At 55.2% G+C, this 25,062-nt stretch overlaps 2 protein-coding genes across 7 annotated transcripts in view; both read left to right on the top strand.

Annotated features, from left to right (window-relative positions):
• CEP350 (centrosomal protein 350) overlaps positions 1-5,071 on the top strand; it is a 70,682-nt gene extending 65,611 nt beyond the window's left edge. For all 6 annotated transcript variants that reach the window (XM_059854762.1, XM_059854758.1, XM_059854760.1 and 3 more), the window contains exon 38: positions 982-5,071. In XM_059854762.1, the coding sequence (XP_059710745.1) occupies positions 982-1,146 (165 nt within the window). In that variant the 3' untranslated portion in view covers positions 1,147-5,071. The remainder of the gene's footprint in view (positions 1-981) is intronic.
• A 6,982-nt stretch (positions 5,072-12,053) lies between these two features.
• On the top strand, positions 12,054-22,561 carry QSOX1 (quiescin sulfhydryl oxidase 1). Its single transcript, XM_059854755.1, has 12 exons — positions 12,054-12,336; positions 14,492-14,592; positions 15,911-15,959; positions 16,138-16,240; positions 17,019-17,109; positions 17,342-17,487; positions 17,937-18,074; positions 18,200-18,329; positions 20,116-20,238; positions 20,348-20,492; positions 20,742-20,921; positions 21,277-22,561. The coding sequence occupies exons 1-12, from the start codon at positions 12,069-12,071 to the stop codon at positions 22,002-22,004; spliced, it is 2,202 nt and encodes a 733-aa protein (XP_059710738.1). The 5' UTR covers positions 12,054-12,068; the 3' UTR covers positions 22,005-22,561.
• Positions 22,562-25,062: the final 2,501 nt, after the last annotated feature.

The following is a 25,062-nucleotide window of genomic DNA, read 5'->3' as shown; positions in this document are numbered from 1 at the left end:
TGTATTTTGAGTTCAGAGTGTAAGATTTATGGGCAAAGGAGGTTTCTGCTGAAGCTGAGCAGAGACAGAGCTTTTAACAGGCTTTTGTTGTCATTTTAAATACAAGTAATGTTTGCATTCATTCCTTCTTTTCTAAAATGTTTGAGTGTGTTTAGGTTTGTCTGTAATACTGAAATGGTCAGTAAGACAAATTTTTAATAAGTTTAATTGAAGATGTCCAGTTTGGAGAGACTCTCAAGTAAGGCTTGATATGCTGAATGAAATTATATATTTCATTCTGATACTAAACCACCTATTTGTCAGTGAGCAGTAAAAGGGGATTTTCTTTGTCAACAATTTAGTAATAAAAGGAAGTAAGTAGTCTTTGAATGTACTGGTGCAAAATTCCATTTGTAATAATGCTGTCAAATCCAACAAAGCATGGAGTATTCTGTGCAAATGAGTTGTAATGCTGTCTTATAACACAGGCAGGCATTTTGTCTTTCTGTATGCAGAAGCATTGGAAGTTAGTTGTTTCTCTGAAGTTTTCTTATTGTATTATATAAACTGAACTGCAATGAAATCTTTTCTTTCTCTCTTGCCCTGTTCAAGGCCTTTCCATTACTTCTTACCAGTTTAAGCCACAAGGAATCAGCTTCTTGCAAAAACATAATTAGGGACTAATTAATTAATAGAGCTTCTGCTGTTGGCGAAGACTATCCCATGAGCAGAGTCCTTCCAAGTGAAAAACTTGTGCAGGACTATGAAAGCCTTTAAAATGGATGCTACAGTGAAAAGTAGAAAACAGTCATACAGTGAAATAGCCTGGTTCAAACAATCTGTGTTCGTTTTGCTATTCCAAGCGTTTCCTGTAATCTCTTACAAAGACAGATATGTTGTTGACAGACACACTCTGCTTTGGACTCTTTCTGGAACTTTGCAGGCAATATTATTTTAAAGCAACAGAATTGTAATGTTTCTATTGCCTTTCTCCCCTCCAAGGTGCAGGAACTCCACGAGGAAGAAGCGCAGTGGGTGAACTACGACGAGGATGAGCTGTGTGTCAAGATGCAGCTGGCAGATGGGATCTTCGAGGCCTTAATCAGAGACACTGTTGATGTACTGAACCAGATAAACGAGAAACAGAGGAGGCTACTGCTTGTCTGACAGTGCTGAAGTGAGCTCAGAGCTGCCAACCTTGGAGTCACAGGCCTCTCTGACTCCTGACCTGTTCTCCTCCCTGCACGTGCTGCAGCTGGACTTCCACGCGTGGGGTTCCCAGGCAGTTCAGATGGGATGAAAAGAACCTGAACTGGCTGCCAAGACCTCACAGCAGATTTATTGTTTGGAACAAGCTGATCCCTCACTTGAGGCTGCTTTGAGGAGTGCTCAAGACTGTTGATGTGCCAATGCAGTTATGTCACATAACTGTCAGCAGCTGCCCGGGGCCCCGGCCTGGGGCTTTGATATGTTTGGCTTGTTCCCTGAAAGGATTGGGTTAAGTTGGGATATTGGCTGTTTTGCTGGAATGGTGGTCAGCCATCAGTACTCAACTTGTCTTTAGTAATGTGAGTAATTTGGAGAAGCAACAGTTTGGTCAGGTTTTGGTCATCAAGAGAGACTTACCATACTGAACAGTGTTACAATCTTAACACGTCTTCTCCTGCAGTCCTAACAATGTGCATCAGTTCCTTCTGCTTCAGAGCCTATTTAATTCACGTCTCCGTGAAGCTGGTTTTCATCTTTCTTCTGTGATGTGGTACCAAGCATGGTGCCAGCCCAGTCCAGGGAAATTAGATGATGTTTCTTCCTGCCTACAAGTAAAGAATTCTTGCTGCTTTGCTCTGAGGCAGAGCAAGATAAAGCCTGCCTAATGTCAAGCATGAAAGATGAGCCCATGGACAACTTTTCTCCTACAGTGTAGCACTTCTCTTCCTGGAGCACCAGCTGCTCCCAGATAATGGATACTCAGGATTTTCTCAGGCACGAGACATGCAGGAGTGGAAAATATTTCCTCACAAAAATTTGGCCTTCAATCCCTCAGCTTTCTCCCTTACTGTCACCTAATGAAATTGGAGAAGCTGTTACTTGAACAATTTAGAGAACAGAGTGTATTCACCAAAGAAAGAGGTGCCTGGTGCTTGACTTGTCTGCATGTTTTGTGCTTGTGGGTTTTTTATTTATTTTCAGATAATTTATTAAGTGGATTACAAGAGAGTGTCCTGTGCAGTTGACTGCACTGTCTTGTGTTTTGAGACAGACAAACTTGAGAGAGCATCTGGTTTGGAAATTTCCAGAGCCCCATATTCTTCACACAAAACCTCCAACTTCATGAAGCAGATACGAGGGGGTGAAGGTAGGAACAGCCAAACCTCAATGACCAGTGGTGGGACACAAAGACAGGTCTAGGAGTGGAGCTTGAAAACCGAAGCACCTGGTTCAGAGACAATGGAGAGTTGAGGGGGCTGAGCTGAAAAAGTGTGTGAAAATTCCCAGCTCTTTTTATTCCCTTCCTTTCCCAGAACTTCTGCACCATATTACGTGGTTGATTATGGTTGATTTCGTAGGATTCATCTGCAGTGTCATTCTGCTGAGTGCTGATTCCTGTTCTTCCTGTTCTAGTGTTTTTCTTGGAGGAACACAGACAATCTAGGGTCAAACGTTGATGCCTTAATAATGGATGTTCCCTGTTTGCTAACCTGGGACAAGACCCAGAGGGAAGTCAGATTCTCCAGGCACTGGAGTGTAGACAGACACTTTGAAGCCCTCAGAGGTGCCCCAAAGATGCTGCAGCCCACAACAGGCATGGAAGGGGCATCTCAACCGTTTTATTCATCTGCTTGGTTCTTGGGCTTCCTGCTGTGCATACCTCTGCTCCAGTTTGGTTTCTCTTTTCCACCTTTTTTTTTTTTTTTTGGTTGAGTTGTTTATTGTTTGGGATTTTTTGAAAGCTATCATTGGAATATTTGCATTTTGCACAATGACACACAGCTGGTAATTCTTCAGGGACAGCACTGGGAAGTGTTGGATTTGCCAGAGGTCCATACAGATTCTCAGATGTAGTGTTGCCAGCACCTCACTTGTGAGTTAGTGGTGAGCCATATCCATGGGAGCTCTGCGAGTGGAAGAACAAGGAGGAGGTAATGGTGGATAGGGACACCTCCAGTGGGCATATGTATGTCTGTCCCTCAGTAGTGAGCCTTTTGGCTGGGGTCAAATGGTCTTGGTGGAGCATTGCTCAGCTTTTCTTCTCAAGTGATTCATTTGTTCATGTAAAATGTCATGATGCTGAACCAGGAAACGCTTGGATGCTTAAGACAGAAGCAAACTAAAGCTGCTAGATTTAACCAGCATGGTGTCACTGATTGGGTCACCACCTCAGATTCCCTTTCCTGGGTGTATCTCTTTCAATAGCAAGGATTGCTATTTTTATAGGTAGCAATTATGGAAAGAGGACAGAAACCTGCAGAGTCGGTTTGTACCTGGAGCATCAGGTCAGGTTCTGTTCTGTAGATTGCGTGGCCAGTGTTGAGAAGGTTGTCCTGCATCCCCAGGGCTTTTTGCTCTTCTGAGGGGCTCGTGGGGTGTTTCTGGTCTGTCCAGCAGGAGTGGGGAGGTTGTGCAGTCAGGCCTGACAGGGCATGGGGGCCTGTTGGCGATCATGTGCCCATTGTCTTTTGGCTGTAGTACCCTCCACAGAAGCACTAACTGTTTTTAATAGGTGCTTGGACAGAAGGAAGCTGCGTCTAAGTAATGGCTTGGTTCCTTTGCAGACATCACTGATTTATTTTTGGTAGCAATCCTTGCTAGGAGCAGCCCTAAAATGACTTGAACGTACGTGATACCTTCTCAATACCTCACGTGTGTTGAGTTGCTTTGAGTCGAGTGTATGTTCAAAACCTCAAGTGGGTTGAGTACTTGTGGACTGATGATGACTGCGATGAAGCAAGGGTCGGGCTGGGTCAGGCTGCTAGTGAGGAGATATGGGGAAGCCTGGGGTCCCACAGGTCCCACAAACAGGCTGAATTCTCTGCTTCTCTCCCCAACCTTCCCTTTGTAAGAACAAGATATTTCTGCGTCCTGGTTATCTCAGTGTAACCACATAGGAAGATTCAAGGTTGGGACAGACCTTGAATTTTGCTGAGACCCGCGAGCTGTTTGGGGCAGCAGCAGCTGTCATCACTGGGAACATGCTGCTCCATCTTTGGAAGGATCTCAGATCCAGGTGGGAAAGCCCAGGCTTGTGGGAACACGGAGTGTGGGTACCTCTGTAACAGCAGGATGCTCTGTGAGCCAAGCCCTGGAATATCAGTACTTCTGCCTTTCCGAGAAGGCTTGTTGCTCACAAGGTGGAATGAGGGATTGAAAAATCCCATCTTGTTCCTTTTCCTTTCTTGAAAAAGTGGCCTTAGCTTTTTGCAATACTTGAATAAGTGTGTACCTGCAGAAGTAGCACAGTGACAGAGACCTTTTAGGTGACTATTCTGCGAGGAACTGTGTGCAGTTCCAACTTTCATATCTCTTTGCTACCTTAAGAATATTAGGAAAACAAAGTACTTTTCAGCAGACAAACAGTTGAATCTTACAAGGTTATTTAGTGCATCTGAAGTGTTTACAAACCAACTAAAATGGAGAAAAGCAAACTATTGAACTTATTTGTAATTTAAGTGTTAAATGCAAAATTATATACAGATGAAAAAGGAATACTGTAATTAACCTGCATTTACTAAGGGGTTTTTTTTTCCTTGATTTTGCAGAGCCTTTTGATACACATTTGCAAAGCCGCCTTTTGGGAGGCTCGGTCTCCCCCATGTACTGTGTTGTGGAGATGCTGAAAGGAAACCCATTTACTGTGTATGTGTAAATAACCTGGTAACTTGGGGTTTGGGCCAGTTTCAGCTCATGTTCACATCCACAGCAGCTTTGCACAGTAGACAGATCCAAGGATGTGGAGGGGTTGGGGAGGTTTTTTTGTAATTTAGAACTGTAAAATAACCAGGATGGTCCCTGTGTACACCAGTGTAAATATCTTTGGTAACCAAAATGTACTTTAAGAGAACAAAATCTGTAAATAAACTGATTTATAAATTAATCTTGTTTCTTGGATTTTATAAAATGGAGCTTTCTAATTACCCAAGCAGTTGCTAATTCTGACTGTGTCCTGGAGATTTGTCCCTTGTACGTTCCCCTTTCTGTCTGATGCTGTACTTGGGATGCCAATCACAGTCTACAAAATCCCATTAGAGTTGCCCTAATTATAATCATAACATTTTAAGAATTTCCTTATTGTTAAAGCTGACTGTTGATAACACCAGAAAATAGCACTGAGCAATCATTGCAGGAGTTCACATTGGGAGAAAAACTACTCCTTGCACATATTGATTTAAAATATGTTTTAAAAACTCATGGTTTAAAACATTTTTATGTTAAAAAACAGTTTTGGAATTACATTCTTCAGAACCTCAGTCTTGTTTTGTATTCCTAAATTGGTACATCTCTGCAGAGCTGCTGTCAGCAGCACCAATCCCTTCCTCACCAAGGGACAAATGTTGCTCCCTGGAAACTTTATGTGTTGGTGGAACTTTTATAAATCTTTGCTGTTTTCTTTCCAGGACAAGGAAAAAACCAAGTCACTTTTAATACATGGAAGGTCCTGGAGCTTTATAAGAGGGCAGCCAGGCACTTGCAGTGCCAAACCACGGGCGTGGGCATGTGATGATGGAGTGGCAGTGTGAAGGTGTGAGCCAGGGAGCACAGGTGTTTATTGAGCCTCCTCAGTGCCTGTGGCCACCCCTGCTCCGGTACCTCTGCTGTGTTTTGGTGCCTTTTATTAATGGACAGCCCAGCAAAGGCTTTGCTTTCCATTTACTGCAGACCCTGTACAAAACCCAGCATTGGTCTTTCCAGCTTGGAGGACACTGTGTGACCATCAACTCCTCACCTGCCTGGGAGGGCTGTTTGCATTAAATGGGGGGGACCTGTATGAGCTAACCATTGCAATTATTTCTTCTTTGCTTTTCTTTAGCAGAGGTACCTCATCCTGGAGGAGGATTTGCTACATTCAGGCTTCAATTATGGAAGCAGCTTTGCTGCAGTCCCTCAGTGCAAGTGTGCCATAGGGCTGGTCCTCCATGGAGCGTGCTGGGGACACGGTCACAGCCCTCAGACAGGAGGACATCACAGCCTTCAGACAGGAGGACATCACAGCCCTCAGACATTGTCACAGCCTTCAGACAGGAGGACATCACAGTCCTCAGACATTGTCACAGCCCTCAGCCAGGAGGATGTCACAGCCCTCAGACAGGAGGACGTCACAGCCCTCTGAGCTCAGCAGTTGAACTGGCCAAACGCAGTGGTGGGTCCTGGGATGTCCAAAGGTCTGAGGCCAAGTGGTGCTGCAGCCTCTGTGTCCTCATTAGTGAGCAGCAGGAGAGCACCCGTGCCGTGCCTTTCCTCGCCTCACAGCAGTTTTACTCCACCAGTCCTGTATTTTTGGACAATTTTTTGTTTGCATCCATCCCTGGAAAGGGCTCAGAGTGCATTTCATGATGAAAAAAACCCTGATCTGTGCTTCTCTGGCTGAAGAAGAGGCTTCCTTTAAGAAGGGCTCAAGCTGTGGGAGTGCTGCCAAGGTGCTCCGGCGGGTGACGCAGCAAACTGCTGCATTGCTCCTGCTGTCCTTGCCCAGGATGCCCAGCAATCAGCATGATGAAGGCTCTCATTTCCTCATTTGCAAGTCTATGTTACTTCACTTTGTCACTGACTTTCTACCCGTGGTGTTCATGCCACTCTTCCCAGAACCCGTGGAGCATGGTTACCTTTAACAGCTGTTTCACCTGTGGAGCTGGTGAAACTCCTGGGTTGGGCAATGGCCAGCAGCCGCCTTCCTGATGGCACTGTGGATTGAGTGGGACTGTTTGGTGCCTCCCTTCCCAGGTACAGCCCACTCCCAGGTGCTTCCCTGGGGATGTGGTGCCAGCTGCAACCATCCCACGTGCTAAAATGCCTGGCAGTGCACTGGAGCACTTGAAATGTTGACTCTGCTCCAGACGTGCTGTGCCCTGCCTTGCACAAGGGCTTCTGCAATGTCCAGGCTCTCATTAACACAGCCCTGAGAAGAAAAGGAGTTGGTGGGGAGCTGCTGAACACCAGCAGCTCCTCAAAGTGGAGGAAGGAGAGGAGGGGGGCTGCCCAGCTGCTGGCACCCAGCCCAGAGCATGGGCCATTGCCTGGCAGGAATGCAGATGAGATGTAATGGAGTTTGAAAGTGTAGGGCACTCCGGGATGCCGGTCCTGTGGGGGAGGGAAAGGCACCCTGTGAGACCTGGAAATGGGAGCAAACAAAACCCCTAGCCCCAGCTCTGTACCTTCCTGCCTCCTCATGAATAAGGGGAAAAGAATAGAGGAGCTCTGTTCAGGAGGGTGATGGTTGGGCAGGTCCAGGGGCATAGAGGAGTACAGATACCTTCTTTTGCCTGCCAGGAGTGCTGATGGCCAGGAGCAGGTGGTTAGTTCCTGCTCTGAATGTTTCTCTTGGCCCCTTTGCTCCAGCCCTTTGCTCCACCTGTACAAGACTTACTGTGTCCCTTGGGCTGAGTTCCCTCCCTGATGTGGGTTTCCAGTGGCTTCCTTTTACATGAAGTCTAGACAGACTCAAACTCAGATTTTTTCTGAGAATTTGCTGGAGGTGGAAGTAACACCACTTCTGGGGGATGTCACAGCTACAATTTGACTTTATTCCAGCAAAATAAAGGAGGCTGCAGGGGATCCCACTGCTCACATGGCTTGGCTTGGGGAGCTCAGCAAGGAGCCTGCTCCAGTGTCTGTGTCTGCTGCATTGCTCCAAGGGCTGATGGAGCCAGCACTGCTCAGTGAACCTGTGATTGGGCATAGCAGTCCTTGGAAGGTGAGACCTTGCTTACGTTGCAGGACTACTGTCAGAGCAAGAGAGGAGTGCTCCGTTGTCATCCCTGTGGTATTCTCAGTTTCATGCACTGCAATTAAACCACCTGCCAAATAATGATGTGGCAAATCTGGGCGGTGTGGCCTCCTCCAATCTGCTCCTTAAAGCTGGGAACATGAGCTGGACTGGAAAACATGTGCTCTGTGCAGCCTGGGTCATGGTAATCATTTATGACTGTTAGTAGATATGAAATTTGCAGGTAAAACATTTCCTACCCAGACATACCAATGACAGTGCCAGTTCCTCCTGGTCTCCCTGGGTTCTTCTGAAAAGAGCAAGGCCAGCGTGGCTGCTGTCCTTTGGAGCAGGGATGAATCAGCAGAGGGTGAATAGCAGGAGGCTGGTACTGCTGTATTCTCTCTGCAGATGGGAACTACATGAACACATTCATCACATCCTGAGAATGCATCCCAGATTTGCTTTTGTGCCTCTTGTTATTACAGGCTGGTTGGGCTTGAAAGGTAGAAATCAACGATTTCCAACCAAGCCTGTCTCGTGGAGTCAGCAATCCTCAGCTGCCAGTGGGGGCTTTGAGGGGCCATCCTGATCTTCACAGGTGTCAGCCTGGCAGAGCCAATGCAGAGGGTGGGAAGCAGTTGGGATTCAGATCTCCTCCAGGTATCTCAGCAGAGCTGGCAGGTTTGTGGCACAGGTGCTGCCAAAGGTCTTGTCTGAAGCCATGTCTCAGCTGAGGTGTGACTTGTGCCACCAAGGAAAAAGTGCCACCTGGACTGGAATGTCAGGGAAGTGGCAGGTGGCACAATTTCCCTTGCTCTCTAAGGGAAGTGAGGCTTTTTATTCACAGAAGGACCACGCTTTAAGCAGTGATGTGCTACAGATCCAAGAGGACTTCCTTGAGTTCATCATCTTGTGAAGTCTGGAGAAAGGAAAACTGCTGAGCTTCCTCTGCAGCTGGTATTGCCAAGGTGCTTGCAGGGGTGTTGAATGCAAACCTCTCAGAGCAGGCTCCAAAATGCCAGTGACGGGGTTGCCGTGATTGTATCATGAGTCTTGCATTGGTTGCGTGTTTTCCTTGGAGTCAGTTCCTGGAATCACACAATTAGGTAGGAACGTGTTCTATAATTTTCAAGGAAGAAAGTCCATTTCAGGATCTCCCTGTGGCCCTGAACCTTCACAACTAAAGGGGAATGAGGAGGTCCTGGGTCTTCGGAACATTTTATAGACAGATTCATGCTTTTAAAAACAGACAATCAAAGCCTTTCTCCATTTTCTGAAATGTAGTCTTTTCCATCACTTCAAGGGCTGAACACATAAAATCCAACCACTCTTTCCTTGTCTCCTCTCTAACCCAGCACAGAGGGGATCTGAGTAGCTTTGTGTCTGAAAATGATCCATTTTAGGTGCACAAAACAAGTTCTGCAGGCCTTAAATTATTTTGGTGAGATTGTGGCTGCCTTTTGAGGTTCTCAGCCTGTTGATGTTGTCCACGCCTCACTGACTTCAAGGAGATTCCTGCTGGGTGTTAGTCTGGGAAAGGAGATTTCAGAGCTTAATGAACTAAAGCCACTGCTCAGCTGCTGCAGAGATTGTGCAGCACAGGAATCTCTGTGGCCATCCCATGGCCTTGCTACGGAGTGAAGCACAACTCTCCCCAAAGTTAAGGATGCTGAGGTAGGCACTGAAGGCTTTGCTGTGAAAACCAAGCACGTTCCTAACTGTGCAGTGGGAGCCTAAAGCTGCCCTTTTAGGTCTGGCTGGAGCTCAGCAGGTGGGCATCCAGCCCCACCTAGCACCTGGTTCCATTGGCAGCCAGAGGTTCCATTGGCAGCACTGGGAGGGAGTTTCTAAAACCTCCCCAGAGTTCTGCTGGTTCTTGACTGCTATTATTTCATCTTAGTTGCTTTCAAATCCAACTTTAAAAAGAGTTGTTTCAAAGTCTCTGCTTCATCTTTGGCTTCCCATGCCCTGTGTCAGGGTGCTCTGCAATGAAAATATGTCTCTTCCCAGTCTGAGGTGCACAAAAAGCCTCATCTCTTGTTTTGCAGCAGCATTCAGAGGAAAAAAAAAAGGGATTTTTGGGCAAGTCTGTGCCTGGAAAACTCCACACCCTGCTGCTGAAGGAGGCTATTACCTGGGGAGCCTTGGGGATGGAACGTGCCAAGTGGGCAGTAGGGTCGTGGGTAGCAGCCCAGCTGTTCCCGGGGCAGCAGGAAGCAGGAGCATCCCCACCCCAGGGCTCCCGGGGATGAGCAATGGCATGGCTCACCTCCAAAGGAGCTGGAGCCCCGGGCTGGGCTGTGGGCTCTTGCCCCTTCACCTTGCTTTTGCATCTAAAAAAAGGATTCAAGGAATTTGGGCTGCCTGGGAGGAAGGGGTGAGCTGGATGGGGAGGATGCTGGCAATTACGCTGGTGCTGAGCACCTCTCCTTTACCTTGATAACCTAATCAAGCTGATGAGCCCTTAAAATAAGGCTTTAACCTAGGGGGAAGATAACGGTGGTGATCTCCCTGAACATGGGGATTTTTGCATTTTAATCACCAGCTGGATGAGGACAAGTCCTGGCAAAGTCTCTGTCAGTAGTGAGGTACCACCTTTCAGAGCAGCCCTGCACAGGCTGGGCTGTGTCTCTGTGCCTCCTGCTTAGACAATGAGGCATGATAATCCCTTAAGGACTTAATTACAGCTGACAGGGCTAGAGCAGACCATCTTTGGCCCCATTCCCATCAGCCTGGACCCACAGAAGATGGGTGGGAGCAATCCCCTGGGTTGTATCTACCACGCTCCGTCCCCCAGGCCAGGCAGTGTCCGGGAGCCCTGGCGTTTCCTGGAGCTGTGCCCCGTGTGGAGCCCCTGCCCTCCACTGCCTCAGCGAGCCTGGGCTCTGGCAGGCTTGTTTTTCTAGCATGGCAAGTCCGCCTAAAATGCCTAGGTGGGGCCCAGCATGGATAATGGCCTTCCTGGGGACAGAGCCAGCAACAAGCCCTCAGCAGTCATGGGCACCCCCATTGCCAGAGGTTCCCTGGCCTCAGGGGCTGGGGAAGGAGCGGAGGGCTGGATTCTGGGGCTGTGTCCACCCTGGCAGTGCCTGGCTCTGCCCCGGGGCACTGAGCAACGGGCACCTTCCGTCTGGGGCCGGGAGCCGGTGACGTGTGTGTGTGCGTGAGCAAGGGCACGGCTTGGCCTGGCCGGGAGGATGGAATCACAGAATTCTGGAAAGGCCTGGGTTGGGAAGGATCTGAAAGAACATCTAGCTCCATGATCCTGCCAACCCTTCCACTAGCCCAGGTTGCTCCAAGTTCCATCCAGCCTGGCCCTGAACACTTCCAGGGATGGGGCAGCCACAGCTTCTCTGGGCACCCTGTGCCAGGGCCTCACTGCCCTCACAGGGAAGATTTATTTTCCTAATATCTAATCTAACTCTCAGTTTGAAGACATTCCATTGAAGGGGCCACTGGAGGTAGAAGGCTGCTTTTTTTAGATGCAGAGCTGGAATTTGTGGGTGTCACTGGATATTCTTGCTGAGTATTGCTGGTAGGTTTGGGAGAGGGCAGGGATGTCTGCAGGGTGCCCAATCCACAGGGTGTCCGGGTACTGCCCAGTGACGCTGGCTGATGTCAGGGCATCTGACCAGGCCGCTGCCCTCGGGGTGCTAATGTTGGTGACAAAATGCATTTTGGGGCTGAATCAGCTGCCTTCGCCATTGCAGCATCACAGATTCATTTGGCTTGGAAAAGACCTACATCACCGAGTCCAGCCTGCGCCCCAACACCACCCTGCCAACCAAACCTTGGCACTCGGTGCCACATCTGCTCTTTCCTTAAACACCTCTAGGGACTCTGACTCCGCCACCTCCCTGTGCAGTCCTCACTTTATCAGAATTGTACCATTTCGTGCCATTTGTCCCCTCACGGAAGGGTAACACCGCAGCAAAGGGTGGGGGGTGAGGAGGGCAGTACTGGCCCCTCGCCATGACATGAGGGGGCCGAGCGGGGCCCGCAGGCCTGCCGCGGGCCGGGGCCGGAGCAGCGGGTGCGCGGTCCTGCCCGCGGCCGCTCTGGGGCCTCCCCGCCCCGGCCCCGCCCCGGCCCCGCCCCAGGGGCGGTGCTACGGGCGGCTCCGGGCGCTAAAGGCGGCTCCGGGCGGTGCCGCCCGGCCTGGCGGGCGATGTGGCGGCGGCGGGCGCGGGCCGGGGGCCGCGGGGGGCCGGCGGCTCTCCCGCCGCTCCTGCTGCTTTTCCTGCTGCTCCGGGTGCCCGCGGCGCGGCCCGGCCGCCTCTACTCGGCCTCTGACCCGCTGGAGCTGCTGGGGCCGGGGGCGGAGGGGCGGCTGCTGGGCTCCAGCAGCGCCTGGGCCGTCGAGTTCTTCGCCTCCTGGTGCGGGCACTGCATCCACTTCGCGCCCACATGGCGGGCCCTGGCCCACGACATCCGCGGTGAGTCCCCGGCCGCGCTGGCCCCCCTTGCCCTCATCCCCGCCTGCCTGCCCCATCGGCTCCGCGATCCCTCCCGTGCCCTTGACCTTGTTACCCCCCACCCCTTATCCCTGTCTCTGTCCTCTTCCGTCAGCACCCGGTGTCTCTGCCCCTGCACTCTCAAATTCCCCCTGCGCCTCTGTTCATCCCAGCACCCCTAAATCCTCCTCCCTGTGCCCCTGCGCAGGGAGTCCCGCTTCTCCCAAGACCGGGAGCATCCTGCAATCCCTCCTCCGTCCTTGCCCCGTCGTCGTCCTCCTCCCCTCCGCCCGCACTCTTAAATCCTCCCTGCATCCCGGGCTCTGCATCCTCGTTCCCGTGAGCATCTCTGCATCCCGTGTCCTTCCCACCGCCGCCCCCCGTTCCGCTCTGCCCTACCCTCTGTCCGGTCCCCAAGATCCCCCTGCGGCCCAGCTCCAGCCTCCCTGGAACGTCAGCCGGCTGGGAAGGCCCTGCGCCCTCTCGGTGTCCAGGTTTCCCCACCACCATACCCAGGCCTGGCTTAGCAGCATCCCTGCACCCCCTTTGGCAGGGAAAAGCTCAGGCTGAGCCTGCCCAGGCATGGAAGGTCCCGCTGCCCCCCAGACTTTCCCTGAGCCCCGCTACTCCCGGTGCATTCAGAGATAGGGACGTCAGGTTGCTGGGCGCTGATCCCAGCTGGTTTGTTCCCGGCTTTGACCTTGATGCCCGGCCTGGCCGGTGCCAGCCCCGCCTGGGGACCCTCACACCCCGCTGCTGGGCCCCTCGTCCTGCCGGGACTCATCCTGCCTCTCCCGGCATCCCGGGGTGCGCGCGGCTTCTCCCTGTTATTGCACTAATTGATACAGCGCGCTGGCTGCCGCATGAGTCAGGGGGCCGGCCGGGCATCCCGTCCCTCCGAGGGGATGCCGTCCCTCCCTGGGCATGCCGTCAGAGCTCCCCAGCGGGCAGGATGTGAGGAATGGGGTGCGTGCCCGGGCCCTGCGGGGCAATGCCGGCTCTCCTGGCCCCTCTCCAAAAGAGGGCTCCCCCAGGGCTCCCTGCTCTGGAGGCCGAGCGCCGATGGTGTGCCCGTGGAGGCGGGGCGGGGAAGCCACCCCCGTGCTGCTCAGCATCCTCGCTGCCATTCCCACGGGTGGATTTTCGTAGGAGTGGGCTGGACGGGGAGGATGCTAGGGTGACCTGTGGACGCCACGTGCAGATGAGTATAGGAACATGCCTGGCTCCCTGCAGCAGGGCTCGTCACCAGCTCTCCTGTGCCACGAGTGCCAGGGCAGTGGGAAGCAGCTCACCTGTTCCGTCACCTGCGACACGGGACAGTGTTTCCCTGCCTCCAGCATGCTCCTGCCTAGGGCAGCATGGGCTCTGTCTGCATGCCAGCGCCATATCCCTCCCTGTCCCACTCTAAGGATGAGGCAGGACGTTCTCCACCTCGTGTCCTTTACACTAAAAAGAAACCATTTTAGAGCTTTATTCTCCATTTTCCTGCTGGTTTTCAGAGGCTGCTGCTTAAAATACCTCCATGCCCCTTTTTGTTCGTGTGTTTTACCCCAGGGGCATGCTGGGCTCCGCTGGGGAGTCACAAATGGGGAGTAGACGCAGAGAACCTGGGCAGGCTCTGCTGCAATGCCCTGGCCTGGCTGCTGGTTTAGGGTTGTTCCCTCTCGGTTGTGAGCTGTGCCCTTGGTCTGGGGTGAGACAAACTGGAGCCTGTGTTCCTTGCTCTCCCCGAGCTGTGGCTAGCCATCCCTCCCCTTCTCCTGGTGTCCTCTTCCCGGGAGCTGGCGCAGAGGCTGGACAGGCAGAACCAGCCGGGCAGGCAGTGTTGGGTAGAGCTGCCTGTGCTCCAGCAGTGGCAGAGCAGGGCGTGCAAAGCCAGTTCCCGCCTCACACGGCTTTCCCTGTGTTCCTGCTGCCTAGAAAGTAGGGCACCACACACCAGTACAGAGCACAGCCCTGCTGTTGGGGCTTGGAAACCATCCGTCACTGTCCTGTGAGGGGCAAGCAGTGGTTTTGGGACAGGAGGATCTCTCCTGCTGGAGATCCCTCCTGTCTCTGCAGGCATTCATGAGGAGGAGGGTGGTTTTGGGGCCGTGGGGGTGCTGAGCTGTGCTGACCTCATCCTCTGTCCCCGCAGAGTGGAGGCCTGCAGTGATCCTGGCAGCCATCGACTGTGCCGACGAGGACAACCAGCAAGTGTGCTCCGATTTCGGGATAACCGGCTTCCCCACCATGAAGGTGAGGCTGTGTGTGCCGGCTGCTGGCTGGGCTTCGCTGCGCTTTGCCTTCTGGCCTGTCCCTTGTCTTGCTCAATCGGATTGACAGGGGTATTGCACCAAAATACTCCCCTTGGGGCTTTGCAGGCTGAAGCTGTTTCACCCTTCCCCAAAGCAATGCTGTGTCCTGGCTGCAGCCGGTGCAGCTGCTGAGCGATGGAGCAACAAGGTGGGGGGGGGAAGCCAAAACAGTGTTTTGTGGTGAAACACACGGGCTGGATCTCTGTTAACATGAGGGAGACTCTGAATCCTGAGTTGGGAGCACTTAAGAAAGGCTGCTTGAGGGCAGAGAGAGGTTGCAGGCACAGGTTTTTAGAGGAGGGCACAGGGATGCTGCAGGAGGTTGGAACTCCTGGGAGCCTCCTGAGCTGGCTGGCAAGGAGCCACCTCTCCTCCTGGGCCTGTGCCCAGCCCTTTAGCTGTGTCAACACAGCTTCTGCAGAGCTTCCCGCTGCAAACGGAGCCTTGCTCCAACACAAGCCACAAAGCCAAAGCACTCCAGGTGCCACAACCAGCAGTTAAACTAGGATTGCCTTGAGATGGAAAGGGCAGGGATGAGGGTTCTATCAGACATGCCCTCAGTCCCAGCTTACAGGCTCAGCTCTAGGTGGGGCCAGATTTGGGGTTTTTCAGGCAGGTTGGCTTGGCCCCAGTCCTGCTCTGGGGTCTCACCGAGGGCCCCCTGCCCTGGGACACTGATGGAAGCGTCTCCTGGGGCAGGGACATTGTGCTGATGTGGCCGTGCCAAGATGTCACTTGCTTCACATCCTGTGTCCCTGCCGAGCACCTTTTGCAAACAGTCCCAGCTCCCAGCCCAGCCTGCAAAGCAAACACCTGGCTGATGCAACCTGGTGTTGCTGTTCTGGCTCTGCCCTGGGTACCGGAGCCACTGTAGGAGGCCAGGAGTGGGAAAACCCTATTTTTCCTACTTTGTCAGAGCTCTGGAGCAGGGAGACTGGTTTGCAGGACCAGGAAGGTTCCAGCTGCCTCCCTGGGACCCATGGAGACACCTGCTCCACTGCCTGCCAGTGCTCAGCCCTTGGCTGGACATGGCTCCCAGCCAGCCCATGCCTGCATCCCTCTTCTCTGGGGGGATGCCCCAAAAGATGGGAACATGGCTGGGAGCTCCCTCTGTGCTGGCTGATGTCAGTTAGCATGCTGTGGGGAAACTGGGGCAGAGCTGGTCTGCCGGGAGCCTCAGCCTGCTGGCTTGCACTGCCTCCTGTCCCACTCCAAACACTCACTCCGGTTTCCCTTTGTGTTTTTTTTTTCCCTTTCAGTTCTTCAGAGCTTTTAGTAAGAAGCCAGAGGATGGGATAAGGATTACCAGTGAGTATTCAGAGCCATGGGGTTTTCTACCCTGGGTGTGAATGGCCCTGCTGCCCACACCTCCCTTACGCTGCAATATCAGGGAGCTCTGGGGGGCAGCTCCAGGCAGCTTCCCTTGGCTCAGCCCCTGGGATTAGCTTCCCCAGGGCTGACCCCTTGGTGTCCTGTTCCCCTGCAGATCCCAGTGCCACTGTTGAGGACCTGCGCCACGCCATCATCACCAACCTTGAGCAGAGCCAGGATGCCTGGCCACCCGCCTGTCCTCCACTGGAGCCAGCAAGGTAGGGGCAGCAGGGGGCCAGGATGGCCTCTGTACCATGGGGAACGGGTTTCTGGGGAAATCCTGAACCCAGAATGAGCAAGGAGCAGCTACTGCATCACCCACGTCCCAGGGAGATAACCTGGCCAGTGCAGAGCTGTTTCCATGGCCCAGATGAGATGGGCTATGTTGTCACATCTCCTAATGAACCTGCTCATCAGCCTTACTTAGAGCAAGCAATTCTTGGGCCCCAAATTCTTTGGGACATGGCAGTGTCATACCATGCTGAGTGAGGCTGTGTTGGAAGCTTTTTCCTGTCCTGAAAAGGGATTATGTTGGTATCTGAGTTGTCCTTCTTGCTGGATGCAGGCAATTGCTGCATTGTCATGAGGAGGAGCCTTTGGATTTCCCAGAGCAATGGTCAAGCCTCAGGTACTCTGGTGCCTCTGAGTTTGAGACAAAAAAAAAAAAAAAAAACAAACCAGCCCTGGTTCAAGTTCATTGCTGGGTTTTTTTCCCTGGGTGAGCCTGTAGCTCCCTCCTGCCCTGCCCTGCCCTGCCCGTGCTTTGTTTTCTACCTCCTTGGCCAAGCCCAGTGGGTTTTCTCAAAGCCTGTGAACCAGAGCAGAAAACCAGGCTGGAAACTTCAGCAGGAGGAGTTGCCTGCTCAGTGGGGCTGATCCTGCAGCAGCATTCCCTGCCAAAGCCCAGTGAGCAAGGCTGGAGCTCCTTGTGAGGGGGAGAGCAGAGCATCCTTGCTGATGCCGAGGCACCTGCTGCCGCCCTCCTGTCTCTTGCAGCGCCGAGGAGGTTCGCTCCTTCTTCCAGAGGAACAAGGACCAGTACTTGGCACTCATCTTTGAGAAGAGCAACTCCTTCGTGGGCAGAGAGGTGGGTACAGCTCCATTTTTCCCCCACTTCTCTTGGAGCCTGCGTGCCTGCTACCTGATAACTCCTGGGTGCCTGTGGCAGGGCAGCTCTCACCAGGAAGCCTCCCTGCCCAGCTTGCATACAGCTTAGCCAGTGCCAAATGTTACACAGGGCACTGAACAGCTCTGCTGCCTCCCTGGTGGGGCTGGGGAATCCCTCTGCCCCCACCCACATCTGACCCTGGGGCTTGCAGGTGGCCCTGGACATGCTGCAGTATGAGAACATTGCGGTGAGGAGGGTGCTGAGCAGCGAGGAGGAGCTCGTGCAGAAGTTTGGTGTCACCTCCTTCCCCTCTGGATACCTGCTCCTCCGCAACGGCTCCTTCTCCCGCCTGCCCGTGTGAGTGTGGGGCACGGCGGGGTGGCTCTGGGGTGCAGGTGGGGTGCCAGCCTTGTGCCCCATCTCTCTGTGCTCCCTTGTACTTGTGGGAAGGTGCGTTAGGAATGGGACTGGCTGAGTAGGGAAGGCTGGTGGGAGGTTGCTGGTGGGCACTGAACTGCACTGCCAGCCCTGGCTGGAGCTGAAACAACGGAACATCCTTGTGACTGAGCCATTCCCTTCCCACGTCTGCCTGGAGGTGGCATGATATGGCTACCTGGGGCTCAGCTCTGCTCTAGGATGTGTGTAAGTCTGCCCACTGCTGGGGCAGGTGGAGAGTACGGAGCACACCACGCTCCCTCCCCAGGCTTGAACTACCCACTCGGCAAAGCCTTCATCTCCTTGGCTTCCTTCCTTGGGGTCAGGTTTTTGGGAGGGACTCAGGACTCAGGGCTTCTCCTTCCTGGCAGGCACATAGAGGCGCGCTCCTTCTACACCTACTACCTGCGCACGCTCACGGGCATCACCCGCGGCTCCTACAAGCTGAACGCCACGGCCAGCACCCTCAACGACAGCGACCGCGTGGCACATCCTCTGCGAGCCGACCGGTCAGACCCCTCCCCCTGCTGGGCAAACGGCGGCCGGGCGGGAGAGGGGCTGGGACCTGGAAGAGCCCTGGGGTGAGGGTTGGCTCCGTGGCTGATGGGGCCTCGTGTTGCTCTGCCCTCCCCAGCTCCAAGCTGTACATGGCCGACCTGGAGTCCGCGCTGCACTACTCGCTGCGGGTGGAGGCTGCCCGTCCCTCCTCGCTGTCGGGAGCACAGCTGGCTGCCTTCAAGTGCTACGTGGCCACGCTGGTGAAGGTGAGGAGCTCTGGGTGTTGGGAGGGGAACTGCCTGTGCCTCCATTTGTCTGTTTATGAAATGTAAACAGCGCGGGCCACCGTGTCCCAGCACTCACGGGTAGTGGAGCGTGGCAGTCTGATGTGGGCCCTGTGTGCTCAGTGTATCCCATGGCAGTCCTCATCCATGTGGATCTCCAGACTCAGCCCAGAGTCCCAGTAGGAGCTAAGAGGGGGTGCTGGAGTGTTTCAAACAAGATGTGTGTTGCCAGCTTTGGTGGCAGTGGGATCATCACTTGTAGGAGGTCTTTTCAGAAGAGAGGCTGTCACCTGCTGGAGTGTCAGAGGATGGTCACAGGGGTTTGTCGCTCTGATCTGGATGCTCAGCTCAAGGAGTCAATCTCTGCAGGCTCCTTTGATAATAGTCCAGGAAAGGAACTCCCACTCTCAGTCAGACTCCAGACAAGTCTAATTTAAGGTCTCCTTTTTTCTTCTATGTTGGGCCTGGCACAGCTGAAGTGACTGAGAGCTTTGAGCCAGCACAAGCAGGGCAGTTTAATTTCCTGCTGTGATAGAGTCCTGCTGCATTTGACTGGTTCCTCCACTGGGCCTGCAGGAGCCCTATCTCCAATCCCTGTCACAGCCCAGGCTCCTTGGCAGACTGGGGCCATGCCCTCCTTCTTTGCTCCCTCCTTTGTCACCCAAGGTCTCATGCTCAGTTTGGACTTTGCATGGCCCTCACTGATGTGCAAGACCCCCCCTGCTCCCACCCCCATCTGCTCTACCCCAGGAAAGAGCTCCAGACCTAAGTCCTCAGACCTTCATGTAGCTCCTCTACCTGTGTCCAACCATTGCCCTCACTCTTTCTCCCTTCAATGTGAACCACAGATATAGGGAAATAAATCCCCCTGACACTGGCTTGCTGCCCATGGGTGTTAGTGTGCTGGGGTGGTGAGGAGCAGCAATGGTTTTATTTGATCCATTTTCAGCTCTTCCTGCAAAGCTTCCCCTGGATGAGCTGTGGCAGTGGGTGGTGGGTGCTGGTGCTTCCCTGGGGACGCTGAGCCAGCACTGCCATTGCCCTGCTCATCCACAGGACGGAGCAGCATCCCCAGGATTGCAGCCCAGGGCTCAGCCTGGGGGAGCTCAGCCAGCAGGTCCCAGCCTTAACTCTTGCACTTCCAAGAGGTATTAAAGGAAAGGAGAAGGGAGGAAGTCCTCCTGGAGGGAAAAGTGGTTCCCGAAGGCAGGGGATCACACAGCAAAGCCTTCTGTCCAAAGAGTCAGGGGCCACTGTTTGCAGCACAACTGTCAGGTCACAGATAATTCCCCTGCAAATTTGGGTCTTTTCATGTGATTCCCCGTGAGCCTGGAAGAACAACTCAAACTCAGAAAACTCCTCCTTCTTTTCACTTCTCCATCACTTCTCCTGTGTGCTGATGTCCCCTCTTCCCCACAGGTCAGTCTGTCTGTCTGTTGGTGGCACAGGCTGCCAGGCTGCTCCTCTCCCAGGAGTGGTTTTAAAGTGCAGCTGCTAATCGGCTTTGCCAGACTTATGGACAGAGTGGCTTTTTGCCTCCCTCAGTTGGGGCTGGGGCTTGGAGCCTGAACATGCACACAGGGGACTTGCCAGCTGGGGTGGGGGGACAAGCTGCAGACCCCAGCCCCTCAGAGATAGGCACCAAACCCTTGCCAGGACCGCGCTGCTCTCCAGCAGAGAGGATGCTGGTGCTGCCCAGCGCCTGTGGGCTGCCCTGTTGCTCCCAGGATGAAATCTGTCTTTTCTCAGCCCTCTCCCCCCTCTGCAGTACTTCCCAGGGCGCCCCTCCGTGCAGACCTACCTGCAGACTCTGGATGCCTGGCTGAGGAACTGGACAGAGCCCGAGCTGCCCCGCACAGTTTTGAAGGAGGCCATGAAGAATAAGAGAGATGTAAGATGCCCATGGGGACCCCTAGCCCCTGCTCTCCTTACCCCTGCCCCTTGCCCCCCAGCTGGCACTGCCTGCCAGCCCCATCACACCATGTCCATCTGTCCACCAGGCCTCCCACCCCTCGGTGCTCCCCAGCAACGTGACCTGGGTGGGCTGCCAGGGCAGTGAACGCCACTTCCGTGGCTACCCCTGTGGGCTCTGGACCATCTTCCACCTGCTGACTGTCCAAGCTGCCCAGAATGGCCCTGACAAAGGTACTGCTGTCCCTGGGGGCATCGGGGGCTCAGGGAGGGAGTGTCCAGCTGAGCTCTGGCATGGGTAGGGATGCTGCATGTGGACAAAGGTTTGTTTCCCCCCCCCGCTCCTTCTTCATCTCATCCAGGGCCAGTTTCCATGGGGGGGACAAGAGACAGAGCTGGGGTGTGGGGCTGCTACCTCAGCTGTGGGACTGTGGTGGTGGCACGGGGGGGTCCAGACTCACCCCCCTGCTCTGCCTCCCCCAGAGTTACCCCTGGAGGTGCTGAGCACCATGCGCTGCTACGTCCGCCACTTCTTCGGCTGCCAGGAGTGCGCCGAGCACTTCGAGGCCATGGCAGCCAAGTCCATGGACAAGGTGGCCAGCAGGGAGGAGGCCATCCTCTGGCTCTGGTCCCACCACAACGAGGTCAACGCTCGCCTGGCGGGTAAGGGGGGCTGCCAGCAGGGGAGCTGAGGTGGAGGAACATCCCTCCTCCTGGGTGGGTCTGGTAAATGGCTGCAGGGTGTAGCAGTGGGGACATCCCGTTGTTATTGTTCCCCATCCCAGGGGACAGCAGCTGGTCACGCAACATCAGACTGCCCTGGAGATACAGTTGGATCTTGCGTGCTCCTTACAGGGAGCTTCCCAAAGCTGCTGTTTGCCCTTGGACGACCCCTCCTCCTGAGGAGGCTCCTCCAAATGTCCCCATCCCCAGCTGCTGGATCCTCTGGGGTGTTGATACAGGGCCAGAGTGCACCGTTTGTCCCCTCTAACCCCCTCGCTGGCTCTGGTCCCTGCAGGAGGTGACACGGAGGACCCCAAGTTCCCCAAGCTGCAGTGGCCTCCGCCGGACTTATGTCCCCAGTGCCACAAGGAGGAGCGGGGGGTCCATGCCTGGGAGGAGCCAGCCGTGGTCACGTTCCTCAAGGCACACTTCTCCCCGGCCAACATCTACATGGACTATGCCGAGCCCGACCCCATCCCCGTGGCCAGGGAGGAGACCGGCGCCAGGCTGGGCACGGAGGGCCCGCGAGAGGAGAGGGGGAGAGGAGAAGAGGAGGAAAAGGAGACGGAGGGAGAGGCGAGAGTGCCGGGGCACCCGGGCTCCCCCGAGCCGCGGCGCCCCAGCATCGTGCGGCTGAACCCCAAGCTGCGCGAGGGCGGCGACGACATCGTGGACCTGGATTCCTTCAGCGAGCAGCACTTCAAGAGCCAGGCGCTGCGAGCGGCCGCGGGCCGGCGCCGCCGCATCAGCAAGCGGGACACCATGGCCCTGCCCCGCGGTGCCGCGGCAGGCAGGGAGCGCCGGCGCGCCCCCGGCGTCCTGCTCCGGGATGAGGAGGAGGCTGGGGAGGGCCTGCGGAGGAGCCCCTGGCTGCGGGTGCTTGGATTGGGCTTCTCCCGCCTGGACATCAGCCTGTGCGTGGCCCTTTACTTCCTGTCCTCCATGTGCCTCCTGGGCATGTACACCTTCTTCCGCCTCCGCACCCGCGCCCGGAAAGGCCGCCCTGGCTTCCCCATGGCCTGAGAGGGGCTGGGGGACCCGGGGGTCTTGCTAGGGTGGGTGAGCTGCTGAGGCAGGACGCCCCTGGGACAGCGTTTTGTCCCACAGCGGGCAGGGGTCTGGCACGTCCCCCTCAGGAGCTGTCCTGCTCAAGGCAGTTGTCTCACCCAGGGTAGGGGGTGGAAGGCTCTTTTTGGGAGGAAGGAGGTGTCAGAGCATCCCCCTTTCAAGTCATAGTGCCATGTTTTTGGGCGTGTGGGAGCTGGGACATGAACGGTGGTTTGTGTTTTGTCCACCCAGCTGCCCTCAGACGCTCCCTGGCACTGGGCTGGTTTCACACTGGGAAGCCCAGCCCTGTGCTGCAGAGCAGCCCATTGGGGTCCAACCACTAGTGGGGCCAGGAGGGTGCAGCCCCCCAAAAAGGGGACACTGCTATATGGGGGCAGCAGTCATGGGTTCAGATGCAATTTGTGTCCCCTCTCTTTGAGATGTGGCCCGGGGCCTCCCCATCTTTGCTCGCCCCCTCCCCACGCTGTTGTTCGTTCTCTGCTTGTCTTAGTGGAATAAATTATTTTTGCCGATGCCTGCCCTGCCCTGCTGTGTCTGCTGGTCCCTGCCACGAGGGCATGCTGGACTACCCCACCCCATTCCTGATGTCCCTGTTCCTGCCTCCACCCCACCCCGGGCAGAGCCCTTGGTTTAAAAATCCTTTCAATATTTTTAATAACTGTTATATGTTTTCTCTTGCCTTTTGCTTGGGGATGATGCACCTCCAGGCAGCTGCCCCCTGTACATCCCCAGGGCTGGGATGGCTCCTGGTTTCTCCTCAAGCAGGGGAGAGGCAGAGGAAGTATGTGAACGCCAGGAAGCTGCTGGAAAAAAAGTTGGCACGAGCTGTGGAGCTGCAGTTCAGTGCTGACCATGCCTGTGGTCCCGAGCAGGGAGACACACGGCAGCATCCCTGGGGACCAGGACTTCCGTGGGTGTGGGCCCCCTGTGCCTGTCCCCGATTCTCTCTGCCCTTTTATCCTTGTTAGGAATCATTAAGGAAAATGGTTGTTTTCCAGAGCCAGGGCCGGGGCCATCTGCTCTCCCCGCGCTGTCTAAATCCCCCTGTAACAAATTCATTGGGATTACGCTGCCCTCCCCTAATCCTGGCCCATCCCCCTGCATGGGGGATTTAAAAGGATTAGAGCCCGGCCGATAATAAACTTTATTAAGGGGGAGGGGGGGTGTCAATCCGATTTGGAGCCTTTTTCTTGATATCTTTACTTTGCCCAGGTGGGAGGCGAGGGCTGGCGGGCTGGGGAGGAGGGCGCCCAGCTCTGCCGCTGCCCTGGCTCCGGGAGCTCTGGCTCCTGCAGCCCTTACTCCCTCACCTGCCCGTGAAATAAATTGTCTCTCTCCGTCTTTGCTGTAGTGTTTGTGCGTGGTCACGCCTCCAGGCGTTGTGGGGCTGGCACCCCTGTCCTGCCAGCTCGGCCTTGGCCGTGTCCCGTGCGCGGAGCTCCGCGGGCTGGTCCCGGCGCGGAGCGGGGCTGGCTCCCCCGAGCCGGGTGCCGGCCCTGCCCACCGCCGGGTGATGGATGGGCAAGGTCTCAGCGCTGCAGCTCTGCTGCCTCCTTCTCCTTGATTTCCCTGGGGGGCTCACCCTCAGCATCAATAACCCCCCCCCCGCCAGCTGCTCCCCTGTGTGGGACCGAGGGATTGCGGTGTGGGGCTGCCCGTGGTCACCTCAGCCCCAAAATACCCCTATGGGGTGGGCAGGGGGTGCGGCAGGTGCAGGGAGGGGGGATTAGGGCCGGGGAGGTGGGCGCTGCCGGAAGGGGGTTAGCGGGATGCCCAGATTAGCATCCCCGCCAGGCCCGCAGCCTAAAGCTGCTGTGCACGCAGGAAAAAGAGAGTCTAGTAAATAGACTTTCCGTAATCCTGTTTGGTGGAGTCCCAATCCTCCCGGCCCCGGCTCTCCCGACCTGTGGCACCGGGGTGTCCCCCTCCAACACCGGGGAGCCCCAGTGCAAGGCACAAAGGGGCTGCTGCAGGTCTCGGAGTGTCCCCCACCCTGTGTCCCCCTCTCGGGATGACTTGGGGACAGGTCCCCCCTCAGCCCTGCACGGCGGGAGCAGCAAGCTGCTGCGGCCACGCTCACAGGTGGCCTAGGCTGTCCTGGAGACCCCAGCCCAAGCCCCCAAGGTGCCCTCCCTGATGGGGTCACCCCTTCCCGGCACTGCCACGAGCCTGGGGGTCCCTGGGGCTAATTACCCAAATGGCCGCAGGCTGGCGCGGGGCGGCCGCTGTTCCCTAATACAATTTACCCTCAAGTGCAATTTAATTTTCCGCGAGGCCGGTGGCCAGCCCCCCGCACACCCAGGCACCTTCCCACCCCTTCAGCGCTCGCTCCCTCCAGCCTTGCCCGTCTTCCCTTTCCCTCCTCGGCACAGGGAAGAGCCTTTCTCCACCGGCATCCTCTCTCCACCCGCGCTGCAGCCATAAAACCACCGGGGGTTCGCTGAGCGCCGATTAATTTTCAATTACAATTAGCAACGCCCCTGCCTGCGAGGGAAGAGGCTTCCCTGGCTGCTGGTGAGTACCCGGCTCTCGGTGTGCCTGTCCTGCAACAGGGATGTAAGTGGGAGGGGGCAATTCTTGGGATAATTCAGACCTGGGGGGGCGGTGGGGCTCGGGTGCTACGGCCGGTGCTGCCCAGAGGGGAGGTGGCTTCATGCCAAGAGGCGGCTTTGGACTTGCAAGGATGTCCCCACCTTGTTCTGGAGGAGCTGGTTTTGTCACACGAGGGGACTCTGAGAGTTGGGCTGACACCTGGCAAACTCGCTGCACGAGTGGCACAACGCTCAGCTCCCTGGCACCTCCAAACCCGTTTGGGGTTTGCTGGCTGAGACAGAGCTGCACTCGCACCCCCCAGGCATGAGTCAGGACCTTATCGTTTCCAGATTTCCTTATATTTCCTTATATTCCTTTACATCTCCCCCAGTTCTGCCTAGAAACCCCCTTGTTGCGCCAGGGGACGATGCACGGATGTCCTCCTCGGTGCCACAGTGTCCAAGCCAACCCTAACTCCAAT

Source organism: Haemorhous mexicanus, chromosome 9, assembly GCF_027477595.1.
Source record: "Haemorhous mexicanus isolate bHaeMex1 chromosome 9, bHaeMex1.pri, whole genome shotgun sequence".
NCBI classification, from domain to species: Eukaryota; Metazoa; Chordata; class Aves; order Passeriformes; family Fringillidae; genus Haemorhous; species Haemorhous mexicanus.
The sequence above is the reverse complement of the archived record's forward strand: the minus strand, read 5'-3'. Positions and strand labels throughout refer to the sequence as shown.

Bases quoted from the DNA above. Each gene is read 5' to 3' on its own strand.
- QSOX1 (XM_059854755.1), top strand. From the start codon at position 12,069: ATGTGGCGGCGGCGGGCGCGGGCCGGGGGCCGCGGGGGGCCGGCGGCT. The intron at 17,110-17,341 runs GTGGGTACAGCT...TGGGGCTTGCAG, and splicing joins ACTCCTTCGTGGGCAGAGAG to GTGGCCCTGGACATGCTGCA. The intron at 18,330-20,115 runs GTGAGGAGCTCT...CCCCCTCTGCAG, and splicing joins ACGTGGCCACGCTGGTGAAG to TACTTCCCAGGGCGCCCCTC.